This window comes from Antechinus flavipes, chromosome 3, assembly GCF_016432865.1.
Source record: "Antechinus flavipes isolate AdamAnt ecotype Samford, QLD, Australia chromosome 3, AdamAnt_v2, whole genome shotgun sequence".
Classification (NCBI taxonomy): Eukaryota; Metazoa; Chordata; class Mammalia; order Dasyuromorphia; family Dasyuridae; genus Antechinus; species Antechinus flavipes.
Genome location: NC_067400.1, coordinates 313529113 through 313546209, shown reverse-complemented (window position 1 = coordinate 313546209; position 17097 = coordinate 313529113). Strand labels below are relative to the sequence as shown.

Sequence of the window (17097 nt, the reverse complement as noted above, 5' to 3'; positions counted from 1 at the left end):
GGAGGCAGGGGCGGAGCTAGAAGTCCACAGGTGGCCGCTAGTCGGAGATGCGCGCCTGGGCCTGCGGAGGGCCGCTAGGCGTCGCGCTGGAGTCGCGTCTCCGCGGTTGCCGGGGCGACAGTGCGGGGGTGTGCTTCGGGGAAAAAAGCGTGCCGGATGGTTAGAGCGGAGGGGCGGGAGGGAGCGGCGGGGCTTGGGGGGTGTGGCTCCCGGGGCAGCGCGAGGGGCCCTCGCGGCGGCTCCCGGGCAGCGCGAGGCAGCGGCGGCGCTGCTGCTGCTGCTCGCACTAGTGCGCCCGTCAGCAGGCGGCAGCGGCTGCTGGCTCCGAGCGCCCCGGGGCGCGCTGCTTGTGGGGACCGGCTGGGGAGGGCTGTTGCCTCTGCTTGGGGTGCCCAGGACCGGCTGCGGGAACCTGCGGAAGGCAGTCACTGGAGTCGAACCAGGTGATCTCCGGGGATAACGAACAAGGACTCCAGCCGAAGCCCTCTCCAGTGCTGCGACGCGGAGCGGGGAGGGGGCCAGGGAAACGGGCGCGCGGCAGCCCCCGGAATGACTTCGAGGAGTTCCCCTTTGGCGCCCCTGCTGCTCCTATCTCTACAAGGTAAGACCCCACACTTCCTTCCTCCCAAGTGATTTGGGCTCGAGTAGGACAAGTGCCTCCAGCGGGTCCGGGAATTCCAACTTTTCCTAGGGCCGTCTTGCTGTCCGTCGGTTTATCCAGGGTCAGCCTGGCGCCTACAGTGACCAACGGGGCTGGGGCTCATCTCTGCAGCCTATTCCAACTAGCTGATTGATCCGCGACACCTTCCATTCCCAACCAGTTTTCATCTATTTTAACTGAAGATCGATCGTGGGTTTCCCCAACCCCCATGAGACCTAGATTCTACCTTTCACACCGTTCTGCCCAAATCTACTGCCTGACTGGAAATGCAACCCTTTTAAAATGACTCTCGAATGGCTTGGGACGGTATTTGGAACTAACTTCCGAGGTCCAAGGATGAGCTTTTTAATGAATTCATAAAACTTCATGTATGGGTTTCTACCCAAGTCTTTTAAGAATATTATGCAGAGCTGACACATTCATTGATCTTTATTGTAGATGGAAATGTGAGTTCTGCAAGCAGGTCAGCTTTGAAATTGACTCGATGAATTTATTTGCTTAAAATGAAAAACAAGATGCTCCAAGGCATAGTTTGTTTCACGTACAGTGACTTTCTTCTGCTTCATAAAAGTGTATGAAAGTGTTCATTTTAATTGAAGTTAAGTTCAGAATACATTTTTTAAAATTCCACAAAAAATGTAAGTTGCTATATGGTATTTATGATCCGAATAAGCACATGCCTTCCCTTCCAAAGTTTCTTTTAAAAGGCTTCCATGTTAAATTTTCTCTCATCCTATTTATCTTTTTAAAACAATTGTTTTCATTTAAGTTGCTTTAAGCTATGCCACTTTTCTTATATGAAGCATTTTTTCATCCTTACCCTTTCTTTGTTTTCTTCTTGACCTTCTGCAGATTCTGTGCTCTGATTTGATTGATAATGGAGATTTAATGACATTAGTTTTGAAGATTCATCTAAAAAAAGTTTTAAATAACTTTGCTGCATTTTCTGGGAGACTTGATTGTATTGTAATTGGTTTGCTAATTTGTCTTCAAACTGGGAACCAACTCCCGACTTGTTATCTTGTGAGTGATTGGTTCTTTTAATAGGGAAGAAGAAAAGAAAGCTCTTGGTGTATAGCCTCTTTTCTCATAGAAACTGGTGAAGGCATAAATATCAAAATACAAGGCACTTTTCTGGAGCTCCATATGTTTAAATCAGTAATTATACACAAATAATGATTTTGTGAATATAATTACATATGTATCAGATTGCGTCTTCAAACTAGGTTTAATAATGATTTTGTGAATATGAACTCTCTCTCTCTCTCTCTCTCTCTCTCTCTCTCTCTCTCTCTCTCTCTTTCTGTTTGTGTGTGTGTGTATGTGTGTAGAGCATATTGTGTCTTTAAACTAGATTTGTTTGTGTTCCCAGATGGCTTGAGTAGGTGCAATTCCTCTCCATGTGTGGAAGACAGCAGCTTTCCTCTTGGTTACTTTTCTTTTCTTCATATGTTATATCCTGAAGAGTGAGTGGGCTTTTGCTTTGACCTCTCTAACTAACCAAGATCCCCCTTTGAAGAACCATGGGAGATTTGATTGCAGGGGCATCTGGTTGGTTAAGGGGAGAGAATGCCCTCACTGTACCAGGCCTGAAGTCGGGAAAATCCGAGTTCAAATTTAGCCTAGTACACTTGCTAGTTGTATGATTTTGGGCAAATCACATAAACTTTCAGTTTCCTCAATCTGTAAAATGGGCATAATAGTACCTATCTCCTAGGGTTGTTTTGAAGATCAAATGGGATGAGAAATGTAAAGCTCTTGACATATAGCAGTTATTATAATTGCTGCTGTTGTTGTTGCTATTTTCACCCACTAGCCCAAGGTTTTAGTCAATAACTGACCAAATTTATTATATTAAATAAGGTGAAATAATATAGTATTGTGCATTTTGGTTTTGGATATTTCTTTAAAACTGTGAGTATATTTGGGGAATATATCCAGTAGGTTTCTGTGTTATGGGTTTTGGCTTAAATTTTTAGTTGATTTTTTTTTTAAGTGAGGCAAATGGAGTTAAGTGAATTGCCCAGGATCACACAGTTAGTAAGTTTTAAGTGTCTGAGGTCAGATTTGAACATAAGTCTTCCTAAATCCAGGGCAGGTATTCTAACCTCCGTGCCATCTAGTTGCTAGTCTCTCTAATCTAACAACCTTCATCCCTCACCATGTTTACCTTTAGCTGTCTTTCCTCTAGACAAAATAACCTCAATTCAATTGAATTCAAATTTTCAATTTATCCTGTAAATATAAAAATATGTATATATTTATAGACATAAGTATATGCATGTACATTCATGCACATATATACATCTATATATTTATATATGTAGTTTCAGTCATGTCTGACTGTGACTCCATTTGGGATTTTCTTGGCAAGGATACTGGAGTGGTTTACCATGTTCTTCTCCAGCTCATTTTACAGAGGAGGAAACTAAGGCAAATAGAGTAAGTGACTTGCCCATTGTGTCTGAGACTGGATTTGAACTCAAGTCTTCCTGACTTTGGTCCACACTCTCAAGTCATTGTGGCTCCTAGCTGCCTCCTAGAGGGATCTTAAAAAGTCATTTATTTAGGACTAGTAATTTAATAAATTATCCCATTTTAATGCCTTGCTGGGCTTACTTAACCCATTTTCAGTATTCTTCACTACTTCCCTAAAATTACTTCATCTAGCATGTATTTACTGAGCATTGGCCACATGCCAGGGCACTATGCTCATTACAGTGTGGACTACAGGGATGAATAAAGGGCCCTAACTTCAAAGCATTTTACATTTACTAGGGGAAGGTAAGAGACATGTAGAGAAATCATTGTAATTTAAGGCAAATTTGATTGTTGTTAGGAGAGAAATGCTATGGAGATTCAGATGAGGAAGAATTCTTTTTCAGGTAGGAGGTTTGGACTTTGAGGTGAGCTTAGAAGGATGAAAAGAATTTTCAATAGATAGGCCATGGAAATGAGGGGCAGAGAGAATGACAGTCATGAATTTAAAATAGTGGATTTGGGAATGGAGGAATAGTCCTGTTTCCATGAATGGAGGTCATTTATAACAGAGTAATGGGACATGACTGAAAGATAGGTTTGAAATATTGGGAGTATATTTTGGGGAATATATCCAGTAGATTTCTATTATGATTTTGGCCTAAATTTCTAGTTGAAATGTTTAGCTAGTCTCTCTAATCTAATAACTTTCAGCCTTCACCATGTTTATCTTTGACTGTCTTTGTTCTAGACAAAATAACCTCAATTCCTAAATCTTTTTATAGATCTTTACCTTCCCTCTGTTGACTATTTTCAGTTTATCCTGTGCACATGTACACATATACATACATATATATTTATGTATATTTATGCAATATACATATCTTGTTTATAAATAGTTATTTGTATATTGCTTCCCCCATTAGACTGTAAACTTTTTGTGAACAGGTATCATCTTTTACTTAATTTGTATGGCTAGGATTTAGCACAGAGCCTGGCACATAGTAGATATTTAACAAATGCTTATTTATTGATTGATTGATCTCATCATGTTTCTGGGTCTCCTATTTACATTTTCTACATCTATCTTTTTTTCTGGTAAAGAAGCCTAGTACTGAGACTAGTGGGGAGGGTACCTGATATAAGGCATAATAAATTTAAAGAAAAAAAAGCAGTTGTTGTAATGGATTTTGATGTGACTGATTCGAAATTATAACATTATGAATTCCAAATATGGTAAATATTGAAATGTGTAATATTGTATCAGTAATAAAATGCAAGAAATATTATCAGCAAAAGAAAATTCATCTTTAGGAAATCAAATTTAGTCAAACTTTCATCCCTGGAGGGCTTCTCTTGATTTTATTTCAGTGGCCTCACTTAAAACTTTAAGAGAGAAATCCATGGCTATAGAATTCCATGTGGGTACAAAATAGCAAAGAACTTAGAAGTCTCAGAATTGATATTAAAAAGAATCATAAAAATCATTTAGTTCTAATCCCTCATTTTATGGGAAAGCAGTGCAGCTGGGGTTTGAAACCAAACTCTCTTACTCCAAATCTAGTGTTTTTTTTTCTTTTGCCATGCTACCTTCTTTGTGGCATACCTGGAAAGAAACATAGTAGTCAGATAATGTTCAAATGGACATGAGACTTCATCAATGTGAATATTTCCTCCAAAGGTACAGATTGCCATCCATTCATACCTGATTCTTGTGCTCTCCTACCATGGCACCTTAATAGGTCTATTCAGTGTGTTGGAGACTTTAATTATAAATACAAATGAGCAAAGTCATAAACCTAAATGAGAAAGAATTCTGTGCATTTTAGTGTAAATTTCACCTGTAGATTCATTAAGTATCAGTTTTGGAATTTATTGAGCTTGGTTCACATGTGACTTACCAAATTTGGTTGGAAATTTTAAGAAATTGGAGCTTTATTTATCCTTTCACATTGTGACCAATATATATATAAGCCACAAAACTTTTTACTCCACAGGTTTCTTAAAACATGATACTTTATTACTGAGAGACAAGAGGCAATGATGCAATGATAAAGGGCACTTGTTTTGACTCTCCCTCCACCCCCCTTGGTAACAGTATGTGGCAGATTTTCAAATGTGTTATCACACTTTGATAGTGGAAACATCTATACTGAAAATTCTCTTTTGAATCTTCATACTTCACCCATGTGATTTGGTGTCAAATAAGGTGATATGGTAGTGCATAAGATTATGCAGTTGAGGTATATAAAAACAGGGACTGACAACAATGATTAAGTTGGGGCTAAGTTTGCATATGGTCTCTGGATAGTTTTCCCAAATAATCCTGGTCTCTGCAAATGTGATCTTAATTCTCTCACAAGTCTTGACTGAGGCTCTAAAGCTGTAGCTGGTGAATTTCCAGCATCACAGTAACCTAGAATAAAAATCCCCACCCTTCCTTTCCTTTCTCCCTGATCTGGAAAAGAAATTCATCCAGACACCACCATATCTCACTTTTGCATTTGGAACCAACCCCTTTTCCTCCTCCTTCCACCCCCATCTAAATCTGGAAGCCCAATAAAGATTTCTGGGTCACAGTTTGAGAGCCACTGGTTTAGGTTAGGAGCACACACACACACACACACACACACACACACACACACACACACACTCAGAATTCAACCAATTTCAGCAGATAATGGTCCCCGAAGTGGATTGTGAATTAACTTTTTAATTGATTTTATCTTAGTGTATTGGAGAAATGGTTTTCCCCCTTCCCATGAATGTTTGGATAACTACTTCCCTCTCCTAATTGTTACTAAATAATAATAACTTTTTGCATTAGTAACACCTCTGAATCAGAGAAGTGGCAAATTACACAAGTTTTGATAAGGTAAGGTAATGGAGCCCTCATTTTAAATATTGAGCCATAAGTGGAATACGGTTTTTAGAACTACCAGAAACCTTAGAAATCATTCAGAACAATCTTCATTTTACAGATGAGCCTAGGTGCAGTGACTTTTCTAGAAAAATATTGGCATAAATAACCCAGCTGAACTTTGAGCCAAGGCTATCTTGACTTGAGATCATTAGATATTGAGACCTCATATTAGACACAGTATGCACTGTGATCCCTGGCTTGCCCCATATTTTTGGCAGAATTTTGCTTTAGTGCATGTCATTAAAATGATCACTTTTAGAAAATGGAACATTTTTCCTATTCTGGCATTCAGGTAGCTCATACTAAGACTGCCTTTCTGTGTCAATAACATAATATATTGAATGAAAGGATCTATTACACCATGAACTTAGAAGTGTCTAATCACTGCGTAATCATGATACACTTCTAAGACACAAGTTTTATTTTGATAAGAGCATGAACAGCAAAGTTATTAAGAACTCAGTAGCACTACTTTAAAAAAAATTCCTGATTTGTAGACAGTTGCTGGATTGGAAAGCCTAAAGAGCTGAGATCCTGAAGTCAAAGAATAATAGCTGATAAGATGGGGAGGATGTGGTTGGTTCCATTTAATATTAAGGTACTAGATATATTTGTAACATTGTGACATTAAATTAATGGAATAGCATTGAAGCAATTCTACTATGGTGGGGTTTAATTTTTGTTTGGAAAAATTAGAAGAATTCTGGCAAATAAAATAATTTTCAAAAATGCCTCCCAAGCTTCTGATGTTAGTGTTTGTTTCAGCCAGCCTACTTGAAACTGTCATATACTCAGTTATCACAATTCTTTCAGATGCTGGTGAGCCCTCCAAAAGTTTATTTTAAAATCTAGTACTTAGAGACCTTTTGCTCTCTTTCATGAGATGGTGCTTAGTATCTCTGTTATCCTCAAATAGCTTCTTTTTATTCTTGAAATAGAGATTTGTCCTCCTTTCCCCTCCCCCCCAGTGGAGATCTTGGAATGTTTTGAAAGAATGGATTTGGCTTTTTAGGAATTAATTTTAAAACTCTTAGAAAACTTTAACTTTATTTTCCAAGGTCTTCAGCTTCCTTTGTATTTTTTTTGGGTGGGGAGTTAATTTAACCCCCTTTTCTTCACAAGTAAAATTTAGTACTTAAAGCATCAGGAAGGAGCAGAAATTAGAGTCCCTGGCTAGCTTCTTTGCTGGATGGAAAGATGGTTAAATGGGCAGCTGGAGTTCAGGGAGTATGTGGCTTAGAAAAATTGGGGTTGGGGTGGTTTGATGTTGTAGAGCTCATGGGCTAATGAATAGCAAAGGAGAGTACCCTCATGTTTCTGGACAGCTTGTTACCTGCAGGCTCAGCAGCAATTTGATCTTCAGTCAAGTTTACTGGATGGTAAAACTTTGACATATCTCAGTTGTTTTTAAATTTGATCTTATAGTTAGAACTTTCTTGCTTTTGTGGGTTTTAGTAGTCATGCTGATTGAGACCTTTTTTTTCCTTTTCAGTGTGTGTGTATCTGTGTCTATCACCAATCCATATATACATACTTATGAAAATGTTCACTTTTTAGTACATTATTCATGTTAATATTTTGAATAATAATTATACTAGCTGGAATTTATATAATACTTTAAGATTTGTAAAGTGTTTTATAAATATTATCTCAATATTATCCTCATGGCAAGCCTGCGAGATAGGTTTAATTCTCTGCTTCTCTGCCATTTTACAGATAAGATAACTGAGACGTACAGAGTTAAATGACTTGTCTTGGGTTATAAAACCATTAAGTGCCTGTAGTTGGATTTGAACTCAGGGCCTGAGGACTCCAGGTCCACTTCTCTGTTTCCTTAATCCATTCTGTCTTCTACTTAAAAATAGTAATAATGTTAACTAACTTTATATAGTATTTTAAAAATAATTTTTATTGATTTTGATTTATTATCATATTATTTAATTGGTTTATTTTTAGAAAGTATTCTAGCATATCCTCATTGCATAAGATACTTTTAGTTTTAGATAAGTGCTTTTTGTATTATTAAAAAAATTCCTTTTTGCTTCTACTTTGTAGGATTTTTAGCATAAATGAGTGCTATACTTTGTCAAAGCCTTTTTCTAAAGACTGTAGTAATGATGTTTTGTTTTTTAATATGATTAATTATCTTGTTTGTATTCTTCATGTTGAATCATCTTTGCATTGCTGTTATAAATCTCAGTTATGATGAATCTATTTGACAGAATTTTGTTTAAAATTTTTGAATCCATATTCATTAATGATATTAACATTTTCTTTCTGTATTTTATCTTTCCATGATTTAGGTATTAGATTAGGTATTATTTGTCTCATAAAAGGATTCTGGATTCTTTCTTTTTTTCCTCTGTTTTGGAGAATAATTTGTAAATTTGGGTTTTAACTGTTCTTTATATTTTGCTGCATTTTAATTTTTTTCAAGTTTTTTCCTCCCTTTTTGCTGTAAATACAATATTATGTTCCTTTAGTTACTTTAATTTTTTTTTTTTTTGAAATGGCCCAGTTCTTGGTATCCCTTCATCGCTTCCTTTAGTTTGTTACTTTTTTTCTTTTGTGACTTTGCTTATTAGTTTCTTTTTCTTTTCTTGCTTTCATCTAGTTATATAATCCTTTCTCCTGCCCTCCCCTTTCCCTCTCAGTTAAGTAGTTTATTCTTTATTTCCCTTCAACCAGGTTTGTCTTTTTTTTTTTTAATTTCTTTTTGCTTTTGGCTCCATTTTCCATAAAAGGATTTCTCTCACTCTTTCATTATCTGTGCTTTATGTCTACTCTGGACCCTTATTCTTTGATGTCATCTATAATTATTTGGTCTTTCTCTTTTCTGTCAATTCCTTATGCAATTAAGGTATTCCTTCTACCTTCTTTCCTCTAGGCAGTTTCTGTCACTGTCTTGTAGAACTTGTGCCATGATTTCCCCTTTTTTGTTGGACTTCACTCCCATAGCAATGACAATTATGTTAGGTATCAGAGAGGATATTGCTCTATGGACTCTATCCTACCATGTCCTAGATTGTGTATTCCATGATTGATCTATGCCCTCCACATTTATCTTTTTACTCCCATTTGCTTCAACATTATTTTCCTACATCCATGCTCTTCATGTGTCTATATCAGTTACCCCCAGGAATTTCAACCTTCCCCTCCCAAAGTAGGACAAGTTGACTTTTAAATTAACAAATCCTCTAGGCCTCACTCAGTGTAAGGTCCCCATCTGCCTTTGCAAATCATCTTTCTTCACCTATAGGAGTACTCATCTGTGGGACCCCTTTTTACCACAAAAGCAAAGCTTCTTTTCTTTCCCCTTTTAATCTTTGACCATTCCTCATCCTCTGCCTTGTAGGAATTTTTCTTTCTAATACCACAGGTACAGTTTCTACTCATTACTTATCCTAGATTTTTCTATTAAATAACATATTCCTCTCTATTTCCACCTCCCTCTTTCATGTAGCCTCCTAGGTTGTAATGTAACCCCCTGCCCCCCCCAAAGTCACAAACAAACCAAAAACCCAAAGCAAAACTTTGGTCCAACAGTTTCTGTTCATGATGCTTAGATTTGCCCTTTCACTGTTTCCTCCATAGGACTTCTGCCTTTGCCCCAGTCCCCTAATGTACATTTATTTATTCTCCTCCTCCTCCTCCTCCTTCTCCCCCTCTTCCTTCATCTTCAAGCTTTTTTTTCTTTCTTTTTTTAATATGACACTGTTTTCATCTAGATTTTACCTCCACATTTTCTTTCTTTCTTTTTTTAAATATTTTATTTTATTTTTATAATAACTTTATATTGACAGAATCCATGCCAGATTAATTTTTTTTTTACAACACTATCCCTTGCACTCGTTTCTGTTCCGATTTTTCCCCTTCCTCCCTCCTCCCCCTCCCCTAGATGGCAAGCAGTCCTATATATGTTAGATATGTTGCAGTATATCCTAGATACAATATATGTGTGCAGAACCGAGCAGTTCTCTTGTTGCACAGGGACAATTGGATTCAGAAGGTAAAAAACAACTTGGAAAGAAAAACAAAAATGCAAATAGTTCACATTCGTTTTCCAGTGTTCTTTCTTTGGGTGTAGCTGCTTCTGTCCATCATTTATCAATTGAAATTGAGTCTTTGTCAAAGAAATCCACTTCCATCAGAATACATCCTCATACAATATCGTTGTCGAAGTGTAAAGTGATCTGGTTCTGCTCATTTCACTTAGCATCAGTTCATGTAAGTCTCTCCAAGCCTCTCTGTATTCATCCTGCTGGTCATTCCTTACAGAACAATAATATTCTGTAAACATTCATATACCACAATTTACCCAGCCATTCTCCAATTGATGGGCATGCATTCAATTTCCAGTTTCTAGCCACTACAAACAGGGCTGCCACAAACATTTTAGCACATACAGGTCCCTTTCCCTTCTTTAGTATTTCTTTGGGATATAAGCCCAATAGAAACACTGCTGGATCAAAGGGTATGCACAATTTGGTAACTTTTTGGGCATAATTCCAGATTGCTCTCCAGAATGGTTGGATTCGTTCACAGTTCCACCAACAATGCATCAGTGTCCCAGTTTTCCCGCATCCCCTCCAACATTCATCATTATTTTTTCCTGTCATCTTACAAGCTTTTTATTTTCAAAACTTAATGCAGGGATAATTTTTCAATATTGATTCTTGCATAGCCTTGTGTTCCAAATTTTCCCCTCCTGACCCTCCCATCCCTTCCCCTAGATGGCAAGTAATCCAATATATGTTATATATGTTAAATCCAATATATGGAAACATATTTGTACAATTATCTTGCTGCACAAGAAAGATCAGGTCAAAAAGGAAAGAAAATGAGTAAGAAAACAAAATGCCAATGAACAACAAAAAGAGTTGTTATGTTATGATCCAAACTCAATTCCCACAGTCCTCTCTTTGGATGTAGATGGCTCTCTTCATCACAAAATCTTTGAAACTGGGCCTCAGTCATCTCATTGTTGGAAAGAGTCATATCCATCAGAATTGATTATTGTATTATATTGTTTTTTTATGCTGTGAACAATGTTCTCCTGGTTCTGCTCATTTCTCTTAGCATCAGTTCATGTAAATCTCTCCAGGCCTCTCTAAAATCATCCTGCTGGTCATTTCTTATAGAACAATAATATTCCATGACATTCATGTACCTTAACTTATTCAGCCATTCTCCAACTGATAGGCATCCACTCAGTTTCGAGTTTCTTGCCATTACAAAAAGGGCTGTCACAAACATTTTTGCACATGTGGGTCCCTTTCCCTTCTTTAAGATCTCTTTGGGATATAAACCTAGTAGAAACAGTGCTGGGTCAAAGGGTATGCACAGTTTGATAATTTTTTGAGCATAGTTCCAAATTGCTCTCCAGAATGGTTGGATCTGTTCACAGTTCCACCAACAACATATTAGTGTCCCAGTTTTCCCACATCCCCTCCAACATTCGTCATTATCTTTTCCTTTCATCTTAGCCAATCTGAAAGATGTGTAGTGGTATCTCATAGTTGTCTTAATTTGCATTTCTCTGATCAATAGTGATTTAGAGCACCTTTTCATATGACTAGAAATAGTTTTAATTTCTTCATCTGAAAATTGTCTGTTCATATCCTTTGACTATCAATTGGAGAATGACTTGAATTCTTTTTTTTTTTTTTAAGAATTTTTTTTTATTATAGCTTTTTTTTTTTTTTACAAGTTATATGCATGGGTAATTTTACAGCATTGACAATTGCAAAACCTTTTGTTCCAATTTTTCCCCTCCTTTCCCCCACCCCCTCCTCCAGATGGCAGGTTGAGCAATACATGTTAAATATGTTAAAGTATAAATTAAATACAATATAAGTATACATGTCCAAACTGTTATTTTGCTATAAAAAGAATTGGACTTTGAAATAGTGTACAATTAGCCTGTGAAGGAAATCAAAAAATGCAGGCAAACAAAATAGAGAGATTGGGAATTCTATGTAGTGGTTTATAGTCATCTCCCAGAGTTCTTTCTCTGGGTGTAGCTGGTTCAATTCATTACTTCTCTGTTGGAACTGATTTGGTTCATCTCATTGTTGAAGATGGCCACGTCCATCAGAATTGATCATTATATAGTATTATTGTTGAAGTATGTAATAATCTCCTGGTCCTGCTCATTTCACTCAGCATCAGTCTCTCCAGGCCTTTCTGAAATCATCCTGTTGGTCATTTCTTACAGAATAATAATATTCCATAATATTCATATGCCACAATTTATTCAGCCATTTTCCAATTGATGGGCATCCACTCAGTTTCCAGTTTCTGGCCACAACAAAGAGGACTGATTATAAATTTGAGTCAATTCTTTATATATTTTAGAAATGAAGCCTTTATCATAACCCTTAAATGTAAAAATGTTTTCCCAATTTATTGCTTCCCTTCTTTGCCTTCTTTGTCAGCTTTGTTTGTACAAAAACTTTTTAGCTTAATATAATCAAAAGTATCTATTTGGTGTTCATTTATGAATTTCAGTTCTTCTTTGGTCACAAATTCCTTCTTCCTCCACAGATCTGAAAGGTAAACTATCCTATGTTCTTCTAATTTGCTTATAATGTCACTCTTCATGTCTAAATCATGAATCCTTTTTGACCTTATTGTGGTATATAGTGTTAGGTGAGGGTCAATGTCTACTTTCTGCTAAATTAGTTTCCAATTTTCCCAGCAGTTTTTTAAATCAGATAGTGAGTTCTTATTCCAAAAGTTGGGGTCTTTGGGTTTTTCAAACACTAGATTGCTTTAATTATTGACTCTGTTTCTTAGCTAGTACCAAATGGTTTTGATGACTGCTGCTTTATAATATAATTTTTGGTTTGGCACAGCTAGGCCATCTTCATTGGCATTTTTTATTAGTTCCCTTGAAATTCTTGATCTTTTGTTCTTCCAGAGATGAACTTTTTTATTATTTTTTCTAGATCTATAAAATAATTTCTTGAGCATTTGATTGGTATGGCACTAAATAAGTAAATTAATTTAGGTAGTATTGTCATTTTTATTATATTTGCTCAGCCTGTGCATGAACACTTGATATTTTTCCAATTTATTATTATTTTTTTTAATTTTCTAAGATGAGTTTTTAATTTTATTCATGAGGATTTTTTTTTATTTTTTATTTATTTTTATTTATTTTTTTTAATTTAATAATAACTTTGTATTGACAGAATCCATGCCAGGATAATTTTTACACAGCATTATCCCTTGCAATCACTTATGTTTCGTTTTTTCCCCTCCCTCCCTCCTCCCCCCCCCAAGATGGCAAGCAGTCCTATATATGTTAAATATGTAGCAGTATATCCTAGATACAATACATATTTGCAGAACCGAACAGTTCTCCCACTGCACAGGGAGAGTTGAATTCAGAAAGTAAAAATAACTCGGGAAGAAAATCAAAAATCAAATAGTTCACATTCATTTCCCAGTATTTCTTCTTTGGGTGTAGCTGTTTCTGTCCATCATTTATCCAATGAAACTCAGTTAAGTCTCTTTGTCAGAGAAATCCACTTCCATCAGAATACATCCTCATACAATATCGTTGTTGAAGTGTATAATGATCTCCTGGTTCTGCTCATCTCACTTAGCATCAGTCCATGTAGGTCTCTCCAAGCCTCTCTGTATTCATCCTGCTGGTCATTCCTTACAGAGCAATAATATTCCATAACATTCATATACCACAATTTACCCAGCCATTCTCCAATTGATGGGCATCCATTCATTTTCCAGTTTCTAGCCACTACAAACAGGGCTGCTACAAACATTTTGGCACATACCGGTCCCTTTCCCTTTTTTAGTATCTCTTTGGGGTATAAGCCCAATAGAAACACTGCTGGATCAAAGGGTATGCACAGTTTGATAACTTTTTGGGCATAATTCCAGATTGCTCTCCAGAATGGCTGGATTCGTTCACAATTCCACCAACAATGCATCAGTGTCCCCATTTTCCCGCATCCCCTCCAACATTCATCATTATTTTTTCCTGTCATCTTAGCCAATCTGACAGGTGTGTAGTGATATCTCAGGTTGTCTTAATTTGCATTTCTCTGATCAATAGTGATTTGGAACACTCTTTCATGTGAGTGGTAATAGTTTCAATTTCTTCATCTGAAAATTGTCTGTTCATATCCTTTGACCATTTATCAATTGGAGAATGGCTTGATTTTTTATAAATTTGAGTCAGTTCTCTATATATTTTGGAAATGAGGCCTTTATCAGAACCTTTAATTGTAAAGATGTTTTCCCAGTTTGTTGCTTCCCTACTAATCTTGTTTGCATTCGTTCTGTTTGTACAAAGGCTTTTTAATTTGATATAATCAAAATTTTCTATTTTGTGATTGGTAATGGTCTCTAGTTCATCTTTGGTCACAAATTTCTTTCTCCCCCACAAGTCTGAGAGATAAACTATCCTATGTTCCTCTAATTTATTTATAATCTCGTTCTTTATGCCTAGGTCATGGACCCATTTTGATCTTATCTTGGTATGTGGTGTTAAGTGTGGGTCCTTGCCTAATTTCTGCCATACTAATTTCCAATTATCCCAGCAGTTTTTATCAAATAATGAAATCTTATCCCAAAATTTAGAATCTTTGGGTTTGTCAAACACTAGATTGCTATAGTTGACTATTCTGTCTTGTGAACCTAACCTTTTCCACTGATCAACTAATCTATTTCTAAGCCAATACCAAATGGTTTTGGTGACTGCTGCTTTATAATATAATTTTAGATCAGGTACAGCTAGACCACCTTCATTTGATTTTTTTTTCATTAATTCCCTTGATATTCTCGACTTTTTATTGTTCCATATGAATTTTGTTGTTATTTTTTCTAAATCATTAAAATATTTTCTTGGAAGTCTGATTGGTATAGCACTAAATAAATAGATTAGTTTAGGGAGTATTGTCATCTTTATTATATTCGCTCGGCCTATCCAAGAGCACTTAATATTTTTCCAGTTATTTAAGTCTGACTTTATTTGTGTGAAAACTTTTTTGTAATTTTGCTCATATAATTCCTGACTTTCCTTTGGTAGGTAGATTCCCAAATATTTTATGCTATCAACAGTTATTTTGAATGGAATTTCTCTTTGTATCTCTTGCTCTTGGATTTTGTTGGTGGTGTATAAGAATGCTGAGGATTTATGGGGATTTATTTTGTATCCTGCTACTTTGCTAAAATTATGAATTATTTCTAGTAGCTTTTTAGTAGAATCTCTGGGGTTTTCTAGGTATACCATCATATCATCTGCAAAGAGTGATAATTTGGTTTCCTCATTGCCTACTCTAATTCCTTTAATATCTTTCTCGACTCTTATTGCCGAGGCTAGTGTTTCTAATACAATATTGAATAATAATGGTGATAGTGGGCAACCTTGCTTCACTCCAGATCTTACTGGGAAAGGTTCCAGTTTTTCCCCATTGCATATGATGCTTACTGAAGGTTTAAAATATATGCTCCTAACTATTTTAAGGAAAAGTCCTTTTATTCCTATGCTCTCAAGTATTTTTATTAGGAATGGCTGTTGGATTTTATCGAATGCTTTTTCTGCATCTATTGAGATGATCATATGGTTTTTGTTTGGTTGGTTGTTGATATAGTCAATTATGTTAATAGTTTTCCTAATATTGAACCAGCCCTGCATTCCTGGTATAAATCCTACTTGGTCATAGTGTATTATCCTGGGGATGATTTTCTGTAATCTTTTTGCTAATATTTTATTTAAGATTTTAGTATCAATATTCATTAGGGAGATTGGTCTATAATTTTCTTTCTCTGTTTTCAGCCTACTGATATTTTTCCAATTTATTAGATCTGACTTTGTGTGGAAAGTGTTTTGTAGTTGTGTTCATATAGTTCCTGACTTTCCATTGGCAATTAGATTCTTACATATTTTATAGTATCGACAGTTATTTTGAATGGAATTTCTCTTTGTATCTCTTGCTGCTGGATTTTGTTGGTAATATATAAAAATGTGGGTTTTATGTAGGTTTATTTTGTATCCTGCAACTTTGCTAAAGTTGTGAATTGTTTTTAGTAGTTTTTTAGTTGATTCTCTAGGATTCTTTAAGAATACCATAATATCATCTGCAAAGACTAATGTGTATTTAGAAAGATGTTTCTTTCTGATCGAGAGAGACTACTCTACTGCTATTGCTATCCTTGCCTGCTTCACTTATTCACTCCTTCTGGATTTCTGTTGTTTGGGGTATTCAAGAAGCAAATAATCTTTTTAGTGCTGTTTCCCCCTAAAAATGTTTCATACATCTTTTTATTATTGAATATGCATCTTTTTCATTTATAGTTAAACTCAGATTTGCAGAGAATGGATGACCCTATACATTATTTCATTCTCTCTTGTGTTTAAATTTTCTTTCCTTTATATTCAAAGATCTTTTTCCTATTGGAAAAAGTTGGAGAATTTATTTCTGAGTTGAATTGTTAAATTTAACTCCTACTGTCTTGGAGTTTATAGCTTTTTTAATGGACATGATCTAGGATTTCTATTTATATTTCAGTTTCTACATTCAGAAGTTCTGGGCAGTTCTCTTCTATTCTTTCCTTCATTATGGTGTTAAAATTTTTTGACTTCTGTCCTTCTGGAGACCTATGATCCTTAAATTGGCTTTTTGTACCCTGTTTTCAAGATTAAGATGCTTTGCATAATGAGCATATTTTCTTTTAATATTGCTGTTTTTTTACTTCCCTTCATCCAGATTGTCCTTCAGTTTTGTATATTTGTGTTCTGAATCTAAAAGTTTGGTCTTTTGTATTTTTAATGAGTTAGCCAGCACAGATGCAGTTTTTTTTAAAATTCTGTCCATTGTTTTTGTTGGTCTAGGCCATAAATTCTGCTCTCTTAATTCTCACTTCTCGTTTGAACTACTTTTTTTTTTTTTTTTTTTTTTTGGTAGAAGAATGTCTTTTTTGGGAGTTTCTATTTATTTTAAACACAAATTACGTTATGATTCATGTTGGGAGAGGAAAATCAGAGTAAAAGGGAAAAACCATG

The 17097-nt window shown here is 35.9% G+C and overlaps 1 protein-coding gene across 2 annotated transcripts in view; it reads left to right on the top strand.

Moving 5' to 3' along the window:
• The first annotated feature begins 265 nt into the window (after positions 1-265).
• IGSF11 (immunoglobulin superfamily member 11) overlaps positions 266-17097 on the top strand; it is a 210426-nt gene continuing 193594 nt past the window's right edge. Inside the window, exon 1 of one of the 2 annotated variants that reach the window (XM_051985330.1) lies at positions 266-601. In XM_051985330.1, the coding sequence (XP_051841290.1) occupies positions 550-601 (52 nt within the window). In that variant the 5' untranslated portion in view covers positions 266-549. The remainder of the gene's footprint in view (positions 602-17097) is intronic. The other variant, XM_051985329.1, reaches the window with a different exon arrangement.